Consider the following 25,608-nt stretch of genomic DNA (forward strand, 5'->3'; position numbering starts at 1 on the left):
GCTGCGTGCGGGACTCTCGTCGCTCGTGGACGGGGCGGGAGCGCGCGGGGGACGTAGGGCGCCGACCTGGGCCTCCCCGGCGCTCCGGCTCCGCTCAGGGCGCCCGCTCAGGGGCCTCTGGCGCGAGGCCCCCTTCGTGGTCAAGATGGCGGCGCCCAGGCGAGCCGCGGCGGGGTGAGCTGGAGCCGGGACCGGAGAGGGGCGAGTCTGCCACGCCCAGGACTTGGACCCCGGGCTGGTCTCCCGTCTCCCGGGGAGCGGCGGGTGAGTGGGCGCGGCCGCGCGTAGGTCCCTCTCGTGGGGTGGTCAGCTCTTCGTCAGACTTCTGTCGTCTGATACTCATCTGGGGTGGCCCAGGTTGGAGGCGAGGGTGCTTGATTGGGGAAACCTGAGGGGTTTAAGGACTCTATTGGGATCGTTTCAGACCCCAGCAAGAAGCTGAGCCAGTTTACTCCTGACTCTCTTCCCGGCTAAGTTTTCTCCCTTCTCTGAAGGCGCCAGCTTTTCTGAATCACCTTGTTCCCCGGGGGGATACAGTTGGTGGTTCTGACCGTGGAACGTAGGACCCGGCGCGGGGAACTGAGCTGGTTCTAGTTACTTTCTTTGCAAAGCACTTGTCTTGTCTTTGGAATCTTTGTGTATGTAACCAACGTTGGGAAGAGCCAGCGTTTTCTCCTCCAAAACACTGCGAGGGGTAACTTTATACGTAAGAAACAAGTGGGCGTTCACATCCATCTCTTTTCCAACCACTGAGTTTTGGTTGTGTTTCCTTTCTTTAAGTTTGTCTCGTTCTGAAGTGATAACAAAACAAAAACAAAAACAAAAACAAAAAAAGGCCATAGCCAATTACCCAAAGTATACTCTAGTCTCAGTCCTGCCATTAATTAGCTTAAGTCATTTAATTTTTCTAGGCCTCATTTTTCTCATGTGATGTTTTTTCTTTGAAAAAGTATAGTTTCTGGAAGTCTCTAATCTCTGTGTCATAGTTCAGCTTGGAGAAAACCTGTTCTTATCCAAACTCCATGACATTGTATTTCCAGCTCCAACTTTGGACTTTGAGTGAGTTGGGGGCAACTTTTTAAGGATATTTTCACACAGCTTTTTTAGTTAATATCAGTCTAGCTGACTTGTCATACTCAGACTTTCTCCCATATTCTTTTACCAGTGTGTTCCTTAGTCATATATATAAAGACTGTTGTGGGAAAAATGACCTCCTGGATCAGCTTACTGCATGGTCATCGACACAGGGCAGGGAGTAAGATTCTGTGGATTTTACAGAAGCAGATACAGGTTTCATTATCCATGTCCTCTCCCCTTTCATCTTACAAAAACAGCAGGCTTTTCTTGGAGCACTGCCAGATAATGCCATCCTGCCTCCTCAACGAGCCCCGGGGATGAGTCGCCCAGGGACTGAACTCCAGTAAAGCAGGTGATTGGCTCATGGGTAGGCATCTGACCTCGGCTAAGTCTGTCAGACTGCTCCCCAGGACTTTTGTCTCAGAGCAAAATGGAAGAATTGTCTTTTCTCTCTGGAATTTCTAAGCTGGGGAGATATGACTCTGGGACTCCCAGTGACCATCCAGCACAAGAAGAGACTTTCTGTAAAATAAAGTCTTGCAGAGGTAAGCAGGGCTAAGCAATGGAGAGAGAGCTGGAACCCTGCTGATACTCTGGAACTTCCAGATCCAGCTGTATCTGAATATGGCTGCATCCCTGAATTTCTAGTACTTGTTTGTTGAGGTTGTTGTTGTTGTTGTTTGGTTTTTGTTTTTAAATTTCCTTTGACTATTTTGAATTTGTTTTCAGCCATGTGCATTTGAAAGCATCATAGCTAAAAGAGCTAATTTCCTACATTAATGTCAGGTTTGCTGACTGGCATTCCTTAAGTGAAAAATAATATCCGCTATTTTCTTTAAATAAAATCCTTCTAGCTCAGGTTTGAGATATTCAACACTCTGCCTCCTACCCCCCTCTTTTCCAACATTTACTATATCACCTTGAAGCATTTGTGACCACATCTTTCCCATCTAGACGCAGTTGAGAGAGAGAGCAAAGACTTCTGATATAAACTGCAACCTATACGCCTCCTACCTGGAAGCTTTAGAACATACTTGATTCTTGTCATTAAAGCAAATCTTTTGTTGTTGTCTCCAGGGCACAGAAGCATTTTCATGGCATAATGGAGTACAAAGTACATTAAGCCTAACTCTACTTCTCATCCTCTTTTACTTTAAATAGGCAGAAAAGAACAATCTCAAACACATTTTCCCAACAAATAAAATACATATACGATTATGTTTAGAAGACGTTTATGCAACATATAGTTAGACTGATTAATTAATGGACCTTTCGCCAATTGGCACAGTAAATATATATGTTCAATGTGCTCAATTAAAAAGAAGACAATAACATTTTTACAGGTTAATTATCTGAGAAGAGTATTGTGCCAGCACACTTGATACTACAGTATTTCATGTTTGACAGGTAATCTTCTTTCAATTATATTTACTGCTAAATGTTTCTTGGATCAAGCTATTAAATTATAAGGTCAAAAGTAAAATGATATGAAATTACAATGATAAAGGGACACATATCCCACTTTATGAGAATAGAAGTTCTAATTTCTTTTCAGTACTACTAGTCGTGACCACAGTACTAATTTGAGCCCTTACTATGAGCCACTGTGCCCATATACATTTAGTTCTTACAGTAGTTCTGCAAAGGGCATATAATAATCCACAGTGTAAAGCTGAAGAAAGTGATTCTCATAGCTGAAAGTCACATAGCTGGTGAGTGGCAAAGTCTAGATTCAAACTTAGAGTCGTCTGACAATGCCCAGGTTGTTGACCACTATGTACACTGCTCAGTTGTTGCACCAATAAAGAAGTGCTTGAAATAATTATAGATTTGCCTACCCTGAAACTGCAGTGATTTAAAGACATCAAAGTTGCCAGTTGCTTAACCACATCTACTTACAGTAAGAAATTACATTTTATTTCATTTCTAAAACAAGATTAATTCTGCAGGCCCATCGAAATTTGAGCACACAAATCCTACCTCCAAATGAAAGATGCTTGTTTTCCATTATTCAACACATGGCCCTGTACAGAGGCAATAAATATATAGTAGAATTTTCATTCAAATAAGTGAGAAGAGAGGTTTCTTCTTGTCCTGATTCAGTGCGCATCATTATGGATTATGATGGCTCTTTCCAAACTTTACTTCATTTACTCCACTCTTTCTACAAAACTCCAGTAACGGAATCCATCATTCAGATATACGTGCAAAGCGAAAGGACTGTATTAATACAGTTGCTGAAAGTCAAGTTGATAGAGCACAGGAAATACATCCTAATAAATGCAACATTAATGTTTGTGTGGGCCTTGGAGTGAGGGGTACAAGAATTTTCAGTTTAATGGAATATTTTGCCTCTTGCTATGAAAGTGTGGCTTAATAGTCTTGTAATTGGTCATTTACAGAATCCTCCATCTGTGGGTTTCATGCTTTCTTTACTCTGCAGCTGTTGATTCCTTCTCTTGTTCTGGATGGAAGATAGCAACGAAGCCACTTCAAAGGGCTCAGCCTGCCTTTTTGTGTTATTGTTTAGATGAAGATATTTCCATTTATTAAAGCACACTATTTAAACATTATTATCATGTTTCAAACTTGACTGTGTCCTGAAGGTATGAGCACAGGCAGACATAATGGGGGATGTTTTCCAGGAGAAAACATACCCTTATCAAAGGAATTATCAGAATTTTCATGTATGGATTGAGAATCAAATTCTGGAGTTAGACCTGAATTTAAATTCATACTCACAACTTATTACCAGTCTCATCTTGATCAAACGGTTACCACACTTCTCATCAATTTCCTTATCTTTGAAAGCAGAATAAGAGAAGTATGCCTGGTGGAGTTACACATAAAGCTCATCTGATAGAATATTCATAAGGATTTTGCACAAAATATACATGGAAATATTTTAGCACCGAGTTTAGCATGCGATTCTTCTTCAATACATTTAAGAGCTATTATTTTATTATTATTATGCTATCATTAAATATCACTATTACTTAAATGTCATTATTGCTAACATTGCTGTAAAACTACCGGAATAACCCATGATGAATTCCCCTCTTCTGTTTCCTTTGTTTAAATGGAAAATATATATATAAATCTAGACAGAGAAGACTTTAGTGATCCTATTCAGTGGAGTGAGAATTTCCATGGCACTGATTAAAACAAATCCTGAATTGCATGGACTTAAGGTAGCAGAGAGGGGCTTCCCTGGTGGCGCAGTGGTTGAGAGTTCGTGACCCGATCCGGGAAGATCCCACATGCCACGGAGCGGCAGGGCCCGTGAGCCATGGCTGCTGAGCCTGCGCGTCCGGAGCCTGTGCTCCGCAACGGGGGAGGCTGCAACAGTGAGAGGCCCGTGTACCGCAAAGAAGAAAAAAAAAAAAAAAAGATAGCAGAGAGGCTAAGAGATTTGAAGTTAGACATCCCCAAGTGTGAATTCTACTGTGACCCTCTTCTAGCTCTAGAACCTTGAGGAAGTTACTTAAACTTTCTGAGCTTTACTACTAGTTTCCTCATCTGTATCTTTTTCAGGACTATTTATTAAGCATCTTCCTGTTCTCTATGCTTGGACGTATCAATGAATAAATTAGAGAAGAGCCTTTGCCTGCGTGCTCCTTCTTGCATGCTTTCTCCCTCCTTACACTCTAGTGTGGAAATGGATGTTATAAATAAATTCTATGCTTTGTCACAGGTTGATGGGCGCTACGGGATAAGGAAAAGGATGTGAAGCTCACTGAAGAGGCTTGGGTTGGGAGTGCTGGAGGAGTGTACAGGTAGGTTCTGATTTTAAATAGGGTAGTCAGGGTGGATTTTATAAGTTGACATTTGAGCAAAGACTTGAAGTGAGGGAGTTGTCAGAATGTATGATGGGGAGACCACTCCCTGGGAGCAAGAATAACCAGTCCCGAAACTCTAAGGCAGAAATATGCTGGCAGCTTGGAGGAATATCACGGAGGCCACCCTGGCTGACTTAGTCAGTGGGGAGGAAGAGACAGCAGGAGGGCTGGAGGTCGGATGTGTGATGGGATGGATTGGGTAAGTCCTGGGAGGCCATCACATGCATTGTGTCTTTTACTCTAAATGTAGGCAGCCAGGGGCAGGATTTTAGCCGAGGTGTGGCATGAACTATCTCTTGTTTGAAAAGCATAACTCTATCTGTGGTCTTGAGGATGTGGGGAGAGAGTGGAGTCAGGGAGAATCTCGGGAGGCGACTACAAGATCCTCGAGGTCTATGTTGGTGGCCTGCACCAGGCTGCTAGCGGCTGGTAATTCTCAGAAGTGGCACATTGGGAAGGTTGTGACAGCATTTCGTGGTAGATTGAATGCAAGAATGGAAAGGAAGAGGGGGTCAAGGGTGAATTCGAGATTTAGGGCCTGGGGAACTGGAAAGGTGTGGTTACTGTCACCTAAGATGGAAAAAGTTTGGGGTAGAGCATGTTTGGGGGATTAAAGACCAGTTTTGGAGGTATAAGATTTGAGATGTTTTCGTGACGTCCAAGTAGAGATGCTGAGTACACAGTTGGATACACAAGTCTGCAGTTCTGAAGAAAGGTCTAAACTAGAGATACACTTTAATACAATGGAGATATTAAGAATAATTACATGGAAGCGCTATTTTAAAGGTAAAATGAAGTAATGCAATTAGCACTCTGTCTTCTCAAAACATTTAATAACTGTTAGCTAAAATAATTACCTGAAATGAAAAAATACCTATAGTTTTGTTGTTTGCAGTAAAAGTGAATAAAATGTCACAATTATTTTAATAGTATTTGTGACACAGTAGTTTTAGTTAAGACACCATGACTACAAACATTTACACTAAACCTTTCAGTCTCCTGCTTTTCACTCTGATAGGGTACTTGGAACCATATTTTGTAAGGTTTAAGTTAGTTGTCATAGGGTACCTCTTTAATTAGAAGTAATTCTGAACTGTCTAGTTCCATGCAGTTTTATATACATATATGTATAATTATTATTTTATGATTTATCAAATTCAGTTGAAAATTTGCATCACTGATATACATTAGAATTTAAGCATTTACCAGGTACTCAAGGAAAAAAATGTACTTGTCTTGTAATTTCCATAGGGGTACTTACTTTCACATCTTCCCTTCACTTTGCAATTGCAAACATGGCAGGGGAAGTACTATCTTACTGGTCTTTGAGTTCCCCTTAGCTATCTGCAAGTCCTTAAACAGCCTTTGTGGCGTAACCAAAATTCTCTTCCATCTTCATTCCGCTAACAGATATTGGTCTAAGCATGTACTTATACTAAAAAATGCATGACCACGTTGTCTCTACACATCTATAATTTTATGTTAACACTATCATTATGTAAGCTATACTTTAATTGTAATTATAACAGATTTTATGTCAACACACATCCATTTCTAGTGTTCATCTGGTGTTCAAGGGGAGAGCAGCATGTCGTAAATTTTATCAAAATATAACAGCTGAAGACTAGAACAGAGGGTAATTGTGTAATTCTGTATTCACTCTAATTAAGTTCAGTGGAGTTGGCATAATAGAATTAAGATGAAAAAAAAAAAGACATTGAGGTACCATGGCTCCCTCTCCTAACACACCCTTTTCGTATCCGAGAGCAGAGACTCAGCACCTTTCTGTACAGAAATGGAGACAGGAAGAGGCCAGAGGATGAATGACAGGCACGAATGAGGTGGAACTTTGAAGAGCAACATGGAAATGAAATACTTCTTTTGTATTTGGTAGGTGGGGAAAATGTACCAGCGTGTATGCCTACTGGGACCACGTTTTCCAGAACAGTTAAGCCCAGTGTCAACTGTGCTGTCCCACCTTCCTCGTAAGTAGGAACATACTGTTACTTGAATCTTTGCTTCCTGTTTCTTGATAGCTGGTTGAGAAGATTATCACAGGAACTGCATCTTGTTGGCAAATACACTGTTTTGAAATGATTGACACTCACTGAAGAGTGGCAACTCCAAGCTTGCTCTCTCTTGATCTTGGACTATTTAAGTCTGGAGTGCAGGAGTGGGTTATGGGGAAAGACCATTGGAATTCTTATGTCTTCAGCATAATGGTTATAGCATAATGGTTAGGAGTGTAGGTGCTGGTTCAAATCTCTGCTTTCCACTTGCTAACCATATGAGCTTGGGCAATTTACCTGATTACCTGAACCTCAATACTCCTGCCTATAAGATGATGTTAATAATATTTCATCCCCATAGACTTGTTTTCAATGTTAAAATGAAGTCACTTACACCAACCACTTAATACAATGCCTAGAGCATAGTAAAGTCTATTATTATTACTATTACTACTACTACTACTATTATTATTATTACTATCATGATGCCAGGTGCTGTTTTTCGTATGTGCCTTATTCCATTATCTTCTGCCCTGTCCCCCCATTTCTGTCTTGTTTCTGTACAAGGGTAGGTTTGTCACAAAGCATTTTCTTTCCCTAGTGTCTGACTCTTAGTCATCAAGGTGACTGGTCCACGACCCGGCATTCATTGCTGCTCGTTGAAGAAACCCATTTTGAGAAGGGGAGTTGGATATTGATGCCAAGTTGGGTCAAGGAGAGAGAATTTTCTCTCTTCTGCACTCAGCTAAGTGAAATATTCAGGCCTCAGAAGGAGAATCAGGCAAAGGGCAACATGCTTAATTTCATACCTTAGTGATTAAGAACAAGTCAGACAGGCTGGATTTGAACTCATTTCCGTCATGTACTGACAAGGGGATCTTAGGTGCTTTTGTAACCCGTCTGAGGCTCAGTCAACATCTGAAAGAGACGAATAACATTATCAGGACCTAGCGTATAGCCTCCTTGTAATAAGTGAGTAAATCCTTTTAAAACGTTCAGCACGTTGTTTGGCATATAAACACCTAATAAAATTTAGCTTCTTTGACTACTACCGCTGCTAATATTATTAAGTAGCTGAGCAGATCCAAGGCCCATTTTTTTCTTAGATTGCACATAATCATTTGGACAACCAGCTCACATTGATCAACCGTTGCTTATATATAAACCCCCATGAACCCAAAGGTGCTTTAACTCTCTCCCAGTCAGAGCCTATTCTGGGGGCAGAAGCAACACCGGCACTACCCCTGTCATCTTTGCCTTTATTGTCACTACACTCGCCTGCCGTACTGAGCACTTTCTGTGTGCCAGGCACCAAATTTAGCCCTGCGTATGCACTATATCATGTAGTTCTCACACTCAGGTGGGAGACATTATCATCGTCCCCAATTTTCAGATAAAGACGCCGAGGTGTTGGAAAGGTAAGAAACTTGACCCACAGCAAGAGATGGAGCCGGAGTATTCAAACCCTTCTCTCTGACCTCAAGAACCCTTAAATATTAGCATACTACTACATCCTGGTAAGAAAATCTGCTTCCAGCCACTCTGGTGAGAGTAGAAATGATTCTCAGTCCCCACATTCCTCTATTGCCCATGCCACCCTAGCCTCAGGACTAGGGGGGAAAGGAAGTGATCTCTTCAAAGAGCAGCCAAAGGGAACCTACTCCCTTCTGCCTTTTCGTAATCAACTAACCAATATTTTATTTCCTTCTTAAGAGTCCCCACGTGTTCCTTTTGGTACTTAGCTTGGCCTTTTAGAATTCTGACATTCTGTACATGACTCATCCACTGTATTTCATGTTAATTTATTGAGGTCAAGTATAGGGTCTTACTCATCCTGAAGTCCAGTTATCCCCTGTCACATCTAACTCTGTTCTTTTCTTCTCGTAGGACATCTGCAGATATTTATTTGAATTTTGTTGAATTGTTCTCATCAATAGTACATTAAAAGTTATACAGAAAGTGCTTTCTTATAAGGAAAACCATCTAAATAGATTTCTAGCTCTTTACTTTTTATAGCACTATTGTAGAGATTATAGATCTCCAGGTAATATTTTTTAGATTGAGTTTTTCATATCATCTTATTTTTACATATAATGATAAATCTGAATTTTCTCTATCAAAGCTCCGAGACTTCACTGACTTGTAACTTAGCTTGTTGATTATGTGTGGTTGACTTTTCCATTTACAATGATGTTTGATCCTGGTAAGGATGGGGCTGGGTAGGAAGGTACATCTTAGGGCCATAAATTGGTTTTGTAGAGAACTAACATAAAGATCTAAAGTCTCATCATATTTCTGCAGAACTCATGAATCATTTTATTATAATTCCATTCATTCAGGGAGTATAAAACCATTTTCAAATTGTTATTCCTAATTTGTTCATCTTCTCTTCCTTAGTCTTAGTGAGAAGAGAGCAGGCTGAATGGAAGAAAGTCATTATGACCACTGGGGCCACTAGGGTAGGCATCAGTCCCAGAGTTTTGTTTTCATCTCTCCGCTATGAATATTGGGTAATGTCTTGAGTGCTTACTTGGGGCAAATTACTTAGCCGACCACGGCAAATGGATTTTGTCATTTCATCCCCTGATAGTCATACAAGTAATGTATGTATTATTATGATATCCCATAATGTCATACAAGTAATGTATGTATTATTATGATATCCCATAATGCATACATGGAACAGAGCCTCAGAAGTAGTTATTTGCTCACCAAAATATGGTAGATGTGGAATTTGGACTGAGGTCTGATAGACTCCTAAATCACTCCTAGTGATTTTTACCACGAAATTAAAGTTGTATACCTCTGGAGAGTAGATAGTTTCTAAAATTTCCTCAGCTCTAACGTTTTATAATTAAATTTTTGTCTGATGGCAAGCTTAACAGTTAAGATGGGTAGGAAGGAATGCCAGCCTGTTGAATGGAATTTCCCTGAAATAAACCTGTTTTATGACACCAGTTCACTCAGCATGTATTGAATGTTTACTCTGTGCAAAGGCATTTTAGGCATCACAGTGGAGTGAGTGCCCCTTCCATAGACTCTCCTGCAGCACTCAGAGAAGTCTTGGACTGGTTTGCCTGTTATGGAATGGGGCTTGGTGATAGAAGCCTGGTTTGTCCTCCACTGATAAAACTAAGACATACTCATATGAGTTTATAGGCATCTTGAAGCCGTGGGATAGTAACACACATGAATCTTACCATTTTTGCCTGGGATTAATGATATAAAGGCTTTGGATTTGGGTATGGAAATTCGGTGCAATTATGGGTGTGTTGGTTCTACATATATATGGACATCACGTGTCATCAGCCTGCAGCTACCTGCCATTCTCACTACTCTTTCTTTTCACAAACCAAACAAGTACCTTCTTATCTCTCCTGTGGATAAGCTCTTGACAGTGGCACTAGGGCCTCCCTCAATAAGTACATCATTGGCTAAACCAGTGGTTTCTCAGATATGCTCATTGAACAACCCTTAAGGTGGATTGACATTCCACTGCCTAGAACAGAATATGGTGTTCTTTAGAAATCGGGGGGGAAAAATAGGCCACCAGATGTACTTTCTTTAATTTAAATTGTTTATATATATATATATATATATATATGTATGAACAATTGTTATATATGTGTATGTATACTTGTTCATATATATGAATGATTTAAAATTGAAGAGGTAGATATATACACACATATATATATGTATATTTAAATTTTGGCTTCTGTTAGCAAGTAGTAGATTAAATTATTAGCAGATCCATACTGCAGGGAAATAACCAATCAGATTTCATTCAATAGCTTGCTTTTTTGTAGATTTATGGTTGTGATTTTATATCTGCAGGTATGTTTGCTGAAGAAAATATTTCTACCACTTTACACAAAATTAAATTCATTTAATACCAATGCGTCATGTCTCAAATGTCTTAATACAGTTTTAATCTTGAATTGCATCAGAAGTATGAAATTAGAAACATACCCCAAAATCATTTGAAGATACCATTACTTTCATTTCCCTTATACTTTTCAGACTTCTGAAAAATAAGTATTTAGTTGTACTTATCTGTTTCTGTCTCTCTAAGGATAGCAAACACTGAAACACAATTCTTTTTAAAAGTCAATATTAAAACTGTATTGTCCAAGATGATCAAAACTAAGGAAGTGGCAAAGAAATTCAAAAATTTAAACTTTCAAGGGGTGCTTTTTTTGTGAATGTGTAGTACTTGTTCTTCTGAAGGAATTAATCTTTTTAAAAATTTAATTAACTTATTTTTTATTGAAGTATACTTGGTTTACAGCATTGTGTTAATTACTGCTGTACAGCAAAGTGACTCTGTTATACATATGTATATACATTCTTTTTCATATTCTTTTCCATTATGGTTTATCACAGGATATTGAATATAGTTCCCTGTGCTATATAGTAGGACCTTGTTGTTTAGCCAATCTATATATACCAGTTTGCATCTGCTAATCCCAAACTCCCAGTTCATCCCTCTCCCACCTGCTTCCCCCTTGGCAGCCACCAGTCTATTCTCTATGTCTCTGATTCTGTTTCTGTTTCATAGATAGGTTCATTTGTGTCATATTTTAGATTCCACATATAAGTGGTATCATGGTATTTGTCTTTCTCTTTCTGACTTACTTTGCTTAGTATGATAATCTCTAGTTGCATCCATGTTGCTGCTGCAAATGGCATTATTTCATTCTTTTTTTTATGGCTGAGTAGTATTTCATTGTATATATGTACCACATCGTCTTTATCCATTCATCTGTTGATGGACATTTAGGTTGTTTCCATGTCTTGGCTATTGTGAATATTGCTGCTGTGAAGATCAGGGTGAACGTGTCTTTTTGAATTATAGTTTGGTCTGGATATACGCCCAGGAGTGGGATTGCTGGATTATATGGTAGGTCTATTTTTAGTTTTCTGAGGAACCTCCATAGTGTTTTCCACAGTGGCTGCACCAACTTACATTCCCACCAACAGTGTTGTAGGAGGGTTCCCTTTTCTCCACACCCTCTCCAGCATATGTTATTTGTAGACTTTTTAATGATGGCCATTCTGACTGGTGTGAGGTGGTACCTCATGGTAGTTTTGATTTGCATTTCTTTAATAATTGGCAGTGTTGAGCATCTTTTCATGTGCCTATTGGCCATCTGTATTTCTTCTTTGGAGAAATGTCTCTTTAAGTCTTCTGCCTATTTTTTTGATTGGGTTGTTTGCTTTTATTGTCATCAAGTTGTATGAGCTGTTTGTATATTTTGGAAATTAAGCCCTTGCTGTTCGCATCATTTGCAAATATTTTCTCCCATTCTGTAGGTTGTCTTTTCATTTTGTTTATGGTTTCCTTTGCTGTGCAAAAGCTTGTAAGTTTGATTCGGTCCCCTATGTTTATTTTCATTTTTATTTCTATTGCCTTGGGAGACTGACCTAAGAAAACATTGGTATGATTTATGTCAGAGAATATTTTACCTATGTTCTCTTCTAGAAGTTTTATGGTGTCATGTCTTATGTTTAAGTCTTTAAGACATTTTGAGTTTATTTTCGTGTATGGTGAAAGGATGTGTTCTAACTTCACTGGTTTATATAAGGCTGTCCAACTTTACCAACACCACTTGCGGAAGAGACTGTCTTTTTCCCATTATATATTCTTGCCTCCTTTGTCAAAGATTAATTGTCAAAGATTAACTGAGGTGTGTGGATTTATTTCTAGGCTCAGTGTTCTGTTCCGTTGATCCATATGTCTGTTTTTGTGCTAATACCACGCTGTTTTGATTACTGTGACTTTGGAGTACTGTCTGAGTCTGGGGTGGCTATGCCTCCAACGTTGTTCTTTTTCTTCAGGATTGCTTGGGCAATTCTGGGTCTTTTATGGTTCTGTATGAATCTTAGGATTATTTGTTCTAATTGCGTGAAAAATGTCATGGGTAATTTGATAGGGATCGCATTAAATCTGTAGATTGCTTTGGGTAGTATGAGCATTTTAACAATATTAATTCCTCCAACCCAAGAACATGAGATGTCTTTCCATTTCTTTGAATCATCTTCACTTTCCTTTATTAATGTCTTACAGTTCTCAGCATATAAGTCTTTTGCCTTCTTGGTGAGGTTTATTCCTAAGTATTTTATTTTTGGGGTTGTGATTTCAAAAGGCATTGTTTTTTTACATTCCCTTTCCGATATTTCATTGTTGGTATAAAGAAATGCAACCAATTTCTGTATGTTAATCTTGTATTCTGCTACCTTGCTGAATTCGTTTATCAGTTGTAGTAGTTTTCATGTAGAGTCTTTAGAGTTTTCTCTATATAGTATCATATCATCTGCATCTAATGACAATTTTACCTCTTCCTGAAGGAATTAGTCTTGAAGTTCTACTAAGACTTTTGGGATACCTGTTTTAATGAGCCACTACTTCCTGCCTGAGATTGCACTATGCACCAGAGATTCTAGAATTAGCATAATAAAACTAATAATGCAAACAACAGCAACAAATCTTCACAAACCTTCCTTGCAAGGAAGTAAAGTCCACTGGAAAAACAGACAAGTGAAACACACATTCAAAATGGCAGTGATTCTCAAACATTTATGTGCTGAAAAATCATGACAAGCATGATAACCAGGGCAATTACTAGACCCCTTCTCCAGCTGGTCAGGTGTAAGGTCCTGTAACTCTATTTTTGGTGAATGCCTCCAGGAGAGTCTGAGACAGATGTTCTCAGTTGTCGTCAACCTTTAGTGTGCATCAGATTTGCCTGAGAATATTGTTAAAACACAGATTGCTGGGCTCCAGTGCCAGAGTTCTAACCAGTTCCCAGGTGTGGCTGATATTGCTGGCCCAGGGACCACATTTTGAGAACCACCTTTCAAAACTCTGCAGTATGCGGTAATGTGTGTTGTGAATGCAGTATGCAGTTGTGTGTGTTGTGAATGCAGTATGCAGTTGTGTGTGTTGTGAATGAGATGGGCCCAGAGAACCAAAGGAGGGCAAAGGGACTCTGCCCTAAATTAGCCAAAGGTAACAATAGCAGCTAGAATTGATTGACCCAAGAAAAAATTATAAGAACTTTACCTGCATTTGCTCATTTAATCCTTTCAGTAAGGTACATAGGTGCTACTTAGTGTTCCTCTTTTACAGGGGTGTCCAGAGAAGGTAACTACTTTGCCCACGTCCTAAACTGGTAAGTAACAGATTAAGAATTCAAGTCTAGGAAGTCTGATTCCAGAGCCCACACCTCTATCCTTTCTGCTTGTAGAGAGGAGTAAAGGGTTGTCAGGGAAGCCTTCCTGGGGGCCCTGGCCTCTGAGTGTAGATAGAAGGATGAGTGGACATAAAGATCATTATTTGTGTGTGGTGGGGGTAGGGGAGGAAGTATGAGGGCTTCCAGAAGAGCCCGCCCTCCCCATACACCTGCTGTAAGCAAGTCTGATGATCAGGAATCCGGAACATGAGTATGACTATGGGATACTGAGAAGGGTTCTAGAACCATGAGGTTAGAGTTCTGGATCAGTTAGTAGGTAACAGAAAGTGGATGAGTGATTTACCTTACTTTCCACGGGTAGCAGGAAGTTTGGAGATAGTCCCTCTAGCGTTAGTCCAGCTGCTGAAGGGCATCACCAGGGGACTGGGTTGCTTCGCTCTTCCAGCTTCCACATCTCTAGCACGTCCACATAGCTTCAAAATGACCCCAGAATCTCCAATAGTGTTCCAACAATTTGGGCAGGAAGAAAGAAAACGAAAAAAAAAAAAAAGAAATTAAGTAAGAAAAAAAAGGCAGTGTCTAACTCAGAGAGCAAATTTTTTACCACAGATGGTCAGCCGACTTGCACTTAGATCTCATCAGCTCGGATTTTAAACTGGCCACCTTAGCCTTAAGGATAATGGGGTCTCCTAACCCAGGGCTCTGATAGTAAGGAATAAGGAGAGAGTGGTACTGATTAGCAGTGCCTGCTGTCCCAAACAAATATTATCCCCAAACTATTTTTTTTATCCTATATTTTACTTTAAAGAATGGAGGGGAAACATTATGTATCTGTAAATAGCCTTTTAGAAAGGGTACAATTATATAGTTATACAACCCCCTGGAGGGCTCCTTTCTTCTAAAATCTCTTTAAAAACTGTTCAAGGTTAAGGACATTTTTATCTTAATTTAGTAACTTGCAGTCGATTATCTTGGAATGACATCCTCTCTCTGCAGATGTTCTGTAAAGAAAATTCTAGAAGTGGACAGAGAAGTGTTATGGTACATGTATTTGCAATATGTACGTCTTTGAAATGAAATCCATTTAGGGACCAAAAGGCATTTCATGTCTTTGCTATACATTTTCACATATTTACCTTTCCAGAATTCCTTTGAGCAAATCTGTTAGATGTAACCCATCCATTTCTCCCATCTGAATTCTTTATTACTAAACATTCTTCAGTATGCTCTCCTCCCCTTTGTCAAAGGCGTTTCTCTGGGTCCTCACCCTTCTCATCTCATACGTGAATGCGTATCTTAAACTGAAGCAACAGTCTGCTATGACTTCTCCATAACCTGAAGAACCCGTCTTTGTGGGAAAAAAAGTAGACTTACTAACTTAAAAGGTAAAATGCGCACAATGTTTCCGAGAATTAAAAACTAAGATAAAAACATAAGCAAGGGAAAAAACTTACAGTGGATCCTTTTCAAAGACTTTATTTTACAGAGAAGGCAACTGAGGTTTAAAGAAAAAATGCGTTAGTTAAACACTAAATAATAAACCTTAAACCTCAGTGGAGCAACACATGGACAGTTCATTTCTCACTCACTCAGGAGTGTAGTGTGGACTTTGGTGGTCTGAGGGTCAGTGTTCTGCTCAGTTATTCAGGGACCCACCACCTTCATCGAGTGGCTCTACGTTTGTCCTAAAAAGGAAAGGAGAGAGGAAGCTGCAAGCTACAATTATCAACTCGTTATCCTTCAGACATAAACTCTTCAGGTCACCTCTGGTCACATTCTTTGGGATAGAACCATACCCAGATGCAAGCGGAGATGGAGAATGTTGTTCCTATCTTGGTCCTAGTGATGCCTCTACAGGCTGGAGGAGCTAATTAAAGTGTAGTCAACAGCTCGTTGTTTCTGCCACAATGAGTGATTAGCCTAAGACTGTGGATTAATTATGTGTGTGTGTCACATATACATATACGCACAAACATATATGTGTCTGTATATATACATTTTTTAGCATGAGTTGACACATGGGGCTTCTGCCGTATCAAAAGAGTACAAACTGCCTCTTGTTGCTTTTTCTTAATTGAAGTTGACTACTACTATCTATTTGCCTTCATTTTGCTACCTCCCCCACGCCTTTCAGTATTATATGAAAATTCTGAAAGAAATAATTTCAAAGTTTCCAGTGCTTTTAAAGGTAATAGAATACTCAGACCTTAACAATTTTCCTGTGTGAAACTTTGGCCAGACTAAAATAGTTAACTTATGAAAAGTAAATTTAGATTGATACAAAAGAGAAAATAAGCTGATTTTTTTTTTTTTTTACACAAATACGCTGAGCCAGGGTGGAAAATAAATGGAAAACTGGAGGAATTTAGATCCTTTTGTTGTAAATTTAAATATTTTTAATTGTAAAAAATAATACAGGCTCATTGCAGAAACTCCAAAATTGAAAGGATTTAAAGAAAAAAGGAAAAATAACTCAAAATCCCATTTCTGATAAGTCATCTCTGTAACATTTTTGAGGGTATCTTTTGAAACTTTTTTTGTGACAGTTTGCATATAAATACAATGCAAGTATAAAATACCTTTAATTATTATATCAAACTACAAAACAGTTATATAACATTTTTATTTAGTAATATAAGTATGATTACTCATCACCTAATAAAAATCTGCAGCATCATTTTTAATGGTTGAACAGCATTCTATTATTTATTTAACCAGTCCCTACTGTTCAACATTTAGATTATTCCTGTTTTGCTTTGCTAAGCAATGAGACAAGCATCCTTGTTCATATGTCTTTGAGCATTTGTTTATTTCCTTAGAATGGACTTCTAGAACTTGAATGGCTGGTTGTCAGTTCTGGTACATACTGACATATTGTCTTCCAGAAAGGTTACCCTGCTTTTTATTTCTACCAACAATTTAACATCTAGTGTGGTTTCTTACACACACTCATCAGTACCAGTATTATCAATATCAATACCAGTATTATCAAGTTTTTTAAAACTTTGTCATTCTAGTCAGTAAAATATGACACCTGAATTATTTTATTTGTATTTCTTTGATTAATAATAGCAAGGTTGAACATATTTTCATATCTTTATTGGCCGTTAATACTTTTTAGTTTGTGACTTAATGACATCCATTTTTCATCGATGTATAACAACCTTTTATATATCAATGTGTTTATTTTGTTGTTTGTTATAAATGCAATTTTTTTCTCTTCATTTATTAATTTTTATTTTGTGTGTGTTGAACTTCTTTAATATTGTCAAGTCTATTCAAAAACCCTTTAATGAACACAACAAATGTGGAAAATCAGTCATTCTCCTGCATTTTGTAATCAATTTATTTCCTTTGGGGCAGTATGGAAATGTAAGTTCTTATTTCATCTTATGGTTGGAAAGAATCTATTCCCTCGGAAAGGGATTATAGTCTCCATGATGCAGTAATGGGAGATTTTATAGGGTAGGCAGGGTCTACAGAAGAAAAAGCCCTAAATCACACTCCATTGGTGGTTGCCTTATTTATAAAAATGGCATTTGAGGTTGTGTGACTGCCCTCAGGTAAGCAAAATTAATTTTTAGCATGAAGTACTCCTATCAGCAAGAACAGCCTAGGATAGGCTAGCAGTAAGAAGTGAGGGGTTATGGGATTGGGGCTTAGCCTCTTTTTCCTCCAATACAGCTGGAAATTTAAGCTCTGGGGCTCCTGCTTGATCCAATCAGCCCAGCTAGTATGTGTTGCCAGGTAGGGTGAATAGACTCAGAAGTACAAGAGCTCATCCTTGGTCCCCTCTGGAAATGAGCAGAGAATACTGTGTCAAGCAGAGGTGATCAGTCCATGTCTGGAGACTTGGATCTCCCCACAGAGTCCTTAAAGTCAGGGTGAGACAAAATGCCAATACAGATTATACTGATGACAGTATCAATGAGGTGACATTGAGTCCTTTGACCCAACCTGTGTCTGCAGTGTGCCATCCATTAGTAAATGGGCAAAGCCATTTGACAGATCTATGTGATACAATGAATGAATCTGACACTCATAGTTTGAAAAACTGAAACTGTATCCATTTGTCAAGAACAGTGGCTACTTGTTCTGCTTTATTCCCCCTGGTAGAACTAGATAACATTTCAGGCAGTAAGACGTTCCGGCATTTCACCCTGGAGTAGCCCCAAAACTGAAGAAGCTGTCTTATCAGTAGTTAGCTCCTTGTCGCCAAGAATATTAAAGTAGATTTGTATGATTAGCAAATTAAAGAGACTGTAGTGCCTACCACTACTGTATTCACTAAGGCACCCAAATTATTCTAAAGAAATCCTAATAATACATTAGGACCGTTTTGAATATTTTTATTTGATTAGCCATAATCTTCTAGTTATAACATCCATCACCATTTTGACCACTGAAACTTGGCCGCCTTTTCTTACAGCCTAGCCCTGTGGTCTTGGGCTAATCACTAACCTGCTTAGATACAATTTTCTTCTCTATGAAATAGAAACAATATTATATGCTTTGAAGGACTGCAGGAAGATGAGCTGTAATGTTTATCAAGTGCCTAGTAAGTAGCCTGGCCCATAATAAATACTTGGCTAATTGTAGATGTTAGTTTCATTTTTAGTTTTATTTCCAAACATTGCTCTTTACTTTTGGAACTCTAAAATTTGTTTTGAGTGTGGAGGACTTGTTGTTTGGATTCCTCCAACACTCTCTGTATATTCTGTACTTCTATCCCTACATCATTTATATTAATGGAATAAATGATCTTTGGTCTGGTTATTCCAAGGTGACGAGGAGCTAAATGGAGGTTCAGTATACACCTGGAAGTATGGATTTTCATGCCCAGTGCAAATGTGGGAAAGGCATTATTCCCACATTATAAATGGGGTAAAGACCTCCAACTTGAGGAGACTCTGGATTGAGAGATGAGAGATCCTACAGGGTACCACAGGGGCTTTTATGTTCTGTAGCAAGACTTTGCACCTTATACCCTTGTAGTTAGAAGTAAAGCATACCACATAACTAATATCTAGTAAGCATTAGAGTTAGAATAAATACCATTTATTTAACGTTTCCTTTGTGTTAAGCATTTTACAGTTACAGCATATGGATGGATACTATATTGTAATGGTTAAGAGTGTAGTTTTTTGAGCTAGATAATCCTGGATTGGAATCTCATCTTTATTACCTCTTTTTTTTCTGTTTTATTGAGGTATAATTGACAAAATTGTAAGATAGTCAAAGAGTATATCATGATGATTTGATATACATATGCGTTGCAAAAGGATCCTTCCCATCACGTTAATTAATACATCTAACAGCTCATGACACCTTTTTCCTTTTTTTCTTTTTTTGGTGAGAACACGTAAGTTCTATTCTCTCAGAAAATGTTAGTTATACAATACAGTATTATTGACTGTAGTAACTATGTTATACAGTAGATCCTCAGACCTTATTCATCCTGCAGCTGAAAGTTTGTACCCTTTTACCAATCTTCCCCTCTTTTCCTCACCCACACCCCAGCCCCTGGCAACCAGTTTTCTACTCTCTGTATCTATGAGTGTGGTTTTTTTCTTTTTAGATTCCATATATAAATGATATCATTCGTATTTATCTTGTCTGGCTTATTTCATCAGCATAATGCACTCCTGTTTCATCTATATTGTCACAAATGAAAGGATCTCCTTCATTTTTTTAAGGCTGAATAATATTCCATTACCTCTTAAATGAGTGACTTTTGGTACATTGTTTACACTTTCTAAGCCTCAGGGTTTCTTTTCTTCTGTAAAAGAAATATATATATATATACTAACAGGTTATTTTCTGATATGTGGAATGTTTGTTGAATCAACAAATATTTAGCTGAGATCATAAATGTGACACTTAGCACTGTATTCACATTTATTAATACCCTCCCTGTTAATTTCTACAGTAAATTGTATAATAAGTAACAATAATAATAGTACTACTAGTAGTTTTAGAAAATGCATAGGATGTGCCAGGCATCATATACTGTACTACCCTCCTTCATGTGTACCACAAGTTACATGTGGATATCATCTTCCATGTTGTTTCCTTTAGAGAAAATTGAAGCTCAGCAAGATTGAGTAGCTTGCTCCAGATGTGAACTCAGGTCTGAATCACTCCACATATAGGTTCTTAATTACTCCATGTCTTTAATTCCACATCTGCATTTGTTTGTTGTTGTTTTTAACTTTTCAAGCATCTGATCTGAAATTCCTTTCTCTTTGGGGAATTTTCCACTTTGTGGGTCTTGGTGAGAAACAGAGCCTTCCTCTCGTTATACAAGCTGAACATGTCAGGTACACTGTTTACTCACATGCTCAGTCTCCCTTACAGACGGAAAACAGTCGGGCGACCTCGGGTTGGCCAACTGCACCCCTCTCTTGGATTTTGAATTACAAATAAATGATGTAAAGAAGCAAGGCCAGCAGTGCTGGGTCAACCTCCTGTTTCCTGTTGCTGCTTGGTAGCAAGGCCAGCTAGGACTTATAACATCACTTTGGCCTGATCCTATAATTGCAATAGCATAGCCTTGGCTTTCGGTTGCTTCGTCTGCTTCTAGTTACTGAGGCCTAACCATAAACTTCCAAAAGTTTCCTTTTCTGCTCAAATTAGCCGTATCTGGTTCCTGATGATTACAAATAAGACCTTTCCTGATATACAATGGTGACCTACTTATCCAGACGGACGTAACATCGTCCTGGCAGGGACAGAGGGCAGGCAAGTTCCTTGAACAGCTGAACAAGAAGAAAAAGACCTAAGAAGGAAGAATTGAAGCCAGTTCTGCTTGTGTTATAATTCTACCCGCAGCTGCCTCTGTTTCACAGAGCACATGCTAAGGACCATGTCCCTTCCCCTGTAACAGACGAGCAAAGTAGACCCAGGCCTTCCAACCCAGAGACCAGCTGAGCTGTACCGTGGGCAATCTAGGATGTGAAAGACTTCACTCAATGTCTTTGTCACTTGACACATTGTTCCTCTCTTTGGGAAGTAGCTTCTTTGTGTGACAAGAATGTGCTAAACCAACAGTTAAGAGGACAGAGGTGAAAGATGCCAAAATTAGCTACAGAAAAAAAGGCGTAAAGACTTGTATTTTCTGTTATTTGAAGGTGTTAAGACCCCACATAGAATATGAGTCCTTTAAAGGAAAGTTGTGAATGGCCCAGGGAATGTTGAATTTCCATGTGGTAATATGTTCTTGATCGGTCATGATGATGATGATGGTAGCATCAGTAGCATTTATCAGTGTTTCCTGGGTGAGAGGCACTTTATCCTAATGACCTTTTATCCCCATGATGACCCTGTGAAGTAGGAAATACTGTTTCAGCATCTTCAGGGTTTTTTTTTGTTTGTTTTGTTTTTTATAATCAGGAATTTACCCTAGATCACAGTTGGGTGGTAGAACGACCAGAACTGGACACTAGCCTTTCCTGAATTCCCAGAGTGTGATCTTAGCTGTTGTATTGCCTGATGCAGAGCCATGTAAATGTTGCCGAAGCAATGAAACGTGTACCTATTTCTAAGAGATTCTAACTCAGAAGCTCTGGGGTTAAGTGCAGAGCAGTTGAGTGTGATTGTCTTTACAGACAGTAGATAACTTAAGAGAAGTTGTTTAAAAGTATATTTGCATATTGCACTACACTGTCATATCTGTGATTGGTTAGCTATTGAGTAACTAACACAAATCCCAATCCCATCTCTAATCTCATTCATCTCTTGTATGATATTTGACCTAATTGAGGCAGATTTTTTTTTGTTCTTCCCCACAAACACACATCGAACATCCAAAACATGCTTACCATTTGTGAGCATATTCTCTTAGTTATTTAGGAGTTGAGTAAGAGTGAGAGAGAAGGGCTTCCCTGGTGGCGCAGTGGTTGAGTGTTCTCCCTGCCGATGCAGGGCACGCGGGTTCGTGCCCCTGTCCGGGAAGATCCCACATGCCGCAGAGCGGCTGGGCCCGTGAGCCATGGCCGCTGAGCCTGCGCGTCCGGAGCCTGTGCTCCGCAACGGAAGAGGCCACAACAGTGAGAGGCCCGCGTACCAAAAAAAAAAAAAAAAAAAAAGACTGAGAGAGAAAAAGACACATAAATATGAAATACGGTCATCATTTTTTTAATATCCTTTATGTTGTTAATCCCTCTTAGTATTTACTGCCATTCACTCATTTGTATTATTTGGGGTATAGCAGTTTATTCACACAGCATTTTTACATATGGCTTATCATTTGTATTCTATTTTAATAACACTAATAATTATAGACTATTGACAGACTCATCAGACCCTACATATTCATTTCAAAATCATGAAAATAAGGTGGAAAATGAGGTGTAAAGTGGAAAATCTATGTGTACGTTTTCATTGGTGGAATGAGGAGCTACCTGAATATATCACTCCTTTAGCTTTTCCTTCAAATGGTGCACTTTTTCCTTCCTGCATAGGAGTCACTTCCATTAGGTAAACAGTAGTCTTGAGGGCAAACCTCAGAAGTAGAAATGGGAGAACTTTTCAGTTATGGTAAAATCAAACATATTTTTCTTCAGTAGTGAAAAAAAAAATTCTTCATGAGAAGTTCAACCACCGTGAGTTCCATGGTGAAAAACTTTCCACTTATAGATGCAACTTCCCCCAGAATTCTGAGAAATGTCGGTAGTAGAGAGGGGTGTTGCATACACCTGTTTCATTTCCCTCTGACTTTTCCTTCTCCTTTCTCTATTGACATTAAAATCTATAGTGAAAGCACATAGTAAGCAGTCTAGGACAATTGATATGACATTTGATCTAAATCTCCAAAGTCTATTTTAGATGGGGATGCTATGAGAGTCACAGGAGGGGAAAAAATCTAGAATTATTCTTATGTGATCAAATGTACTAAAATAACAAAAGCAAATCTTATTTCTAGCTAATAAAATAGCATTCCTTATATGATGTCATATTATGGCAGAAAAGAAATATATGCATCTATTTTCTTCTATATTAAAACTGCTAAGGAGTGGGGACCAATGAACTAAATCAATTGTTTTGGGTTCAAGTTGTAGTTTTTAGTAGCCATCCTTCTTAGCAAGTTTTCAGAAGCAAATGTAGTTCGTTTACTATCACCACTAAATGTGCAGTTGTGTAGATTTGTGGAAAAACAGTATTATCAAATATATATACTTTAAAATGATTTGTGTAAATTTATCTATTCATATTATTATTCTCCCCAAGTAAATCAAAATATACTCTATACTGTGTTTTTCTTCTATAGCTTAAAAGGGGAATGTATGTTGAAACTTATTCAAATATTTATTAGGTGTCTACTAAGTGCCAGGCACTCTACTAGGCAGTAGAGATGTTGTATTAGAGGTGGAAAATGTCCTTGACCTCCAGAACTGATACTCTTGTAAGAGAAATACTGGGTCAAACTAAGTCAACAGTTTCTTTGCTACAGAGCTTTTTACGAGTCTTGTGAATTATGAGTCTGTGATAAGGAGATGTAGTGGACAACAGATCCCAAATTTATTTGAAATCTTTTCCTTCATGGACTGTCTCATAGGATTTATGATCCACTGAACACACCTTGAGAGACACTAGTATTCTGCAGTGGTTAGTTAATTGTTTTCTATTAAACAACTATATACTGAATCCATGATATTATTATCTGGATTTTTTGGAGGATACAATGATGTACATGGCCACTGTGATGATAAGGGGGTCCAGTTTAGTTAAGAAGAGAAACCACAGGAGCTGTAACTTAATGTAACAAAGAAATACACACACATATACATATATTTATATGTAAATTACTATTTATATAATATACAATGTCTTCTGAAGAAGAAGGAGTTGTTTGTAACTTGGGATCTCACAGGAGGTTTCACAGAGAAGGTAGACCCTGAGCTGGGCAGAATTTCAGTAAGTTAATCTGATTCTGACCGTACGATAAAATCAGGTATTTGCACTGGTCAATCTGACCTTGATGGAACAGCATTCCATTTGCAGGGAATGGTGTGATCAAACATGCAGTGGTGGAGATTGCCAGCTTGTAATATTCCAGTACCTGGAAAGTGTTGGAACATCTGCTTTCTCCACGGTCTAGAAAAGTGAATCTCAAGTGAAATGCAAGTATAATGGAGGCCAGTGCTCTTTGCTTTGTACACTGCTTTGATTCTACAACATGCAACAATGTAGTGATCTGTTTCAGATTGTCATTATTCGAGAGGGTTCTTAGTAACAGCAGTGGAAGAGGAAGACCTCTCTTCCTGTGTTTCTGCCCTATGCTCTTAAGCCAGAAAAGGTACCAACATCACTGACCTGACCTTGTCTCAGGTATCTATCAGGATCTACTAGAATCATTCTAGTGAAAGGTAACTAGACGTCCAAAGGACTGAAAAGATACACTATAACCTTTGTATACTTTATCTACCTGGTGAAACAAAAATGTCACCTGAGTGGTCCCCTTCCCTAGAAATACCAGTATGTTTTTCCAGTGCATGGCAGAACTTTGCAGGTAAAACTGGGATAAAGGTGAAGAACAGTCTTAAAATTCTAGTCCTTGAACAGCACCTAACACACAAGAGGTTTTCAATAATCTTAGCAACAGTATTCACAAATAATGACCATCAGCGTAACTGCTCTTTTGTGCCAAAATACATTACCATATTACTTTTTTTCCTTCAGCTTTACAACTTGGGTTCTATTATTGTTTCCATTTTGCAGATTAGGAAAGTGAGGCTCAGAGATGCTAAGTCACTTGGGCAAGGTCCCAGAGCTTGTAGGAGATAAACCTGCAGCCTTACTGTTGGATCCTACAAACCAGACCATAATTTAAGTCCTTCAAAATATACCTCAGAACATTTGAGTAAATTAATGAATAAATCCTCCTAGTCAGACTGACCAGATCATTATATTAGGTTCAGCTATAAGTGGAGGAAAGTCATAATCATAGTTGGACAGTTAATACAGTAATTTACTTGCTTTGAATTTTCTAAATGATGTTTAGCTGGTAGTTTCATGATGATAACCATCGAATAAAAACAGGCATATTTTGGTGTTTGGAATAAGATCTCACATTGAGTAAAATACATATTGATTCCTAGACCTATATGATGTGAGTAACAGATGACATTGAGATGTCATCTAGAAGTACTCCTGTGCAGTTCATCATGTCAACCCAGCTAATAATTTTAGAATGTTCAGAGTGAATAATATATGCAGCCATAAAGCATATATCTAATCAATGCAAATAATATTTTTCCTATGCTAAACCCAGAGTTAAGTTATAACACGCATCATAAGATTAATGGGCCATTTTTTCTTCATCACTTTGCTAAATTACTTAGTCTGGAAACCATTCAGAAGGTTGCGAATTGGAGCTCAGCAGTAGTAGTGAGACTGTGCCTCTGATGATGAAACTATTTCCACCCCGACCCCTACTGCTCCCTTCTTGGGAAAGAAGGCAACATTTCTCCTAGAAAAAGTCACAGG

The 25,608-nt window shown here is 38.6% G+C and overlaps 1 protein-coding gene across 1 annotated transcript in view; it reads left to right on the forward strand.

The window, feature by feature from the left end:
- The first annotated feature begins 200 nt into the window (after window positions 1-200).
- Window positions 201-25,608, forward strand: part of LOC309974252 (uncharacterized protein) — a 29,156-nt gene continuing 3,748 nt past the window's right edge. The window contains exons 1-4 of the mRNA XM_082858788.1: window positions 201-264; window positions 4,772-4,853; window positions 6,687-6,901; window positions 14,058-14,100. Of these exons, the coding sequence (XP_082714914.1) occupies window positions 6,820-6,901; window positions 14,058-14,100 (125 nt within the window). The 5' untranslated portion in view covers window positions 201-264; window positions 4,772-4,853; window positions 6,687-6,819. The remainder of the gene's footprint in view (window positions 265-4,771; window positions 4,854-6,686; window positions 6,902-14,057; window positions 14,101-25,608) is intronic.

The sequence above is a fragment of the Leucopleurus acutus genome (assembly GCF_964270905.1).
Source record: "Leucopleurus acutus genome assembly, chromosome: 17".
Taxonomy (NCBI): Eukaryota; Metazoa; Chordata; class Mammalia; order Artiodactyla; family Delphinidae; genus Leucopleurus; species Leucopleurus acutus.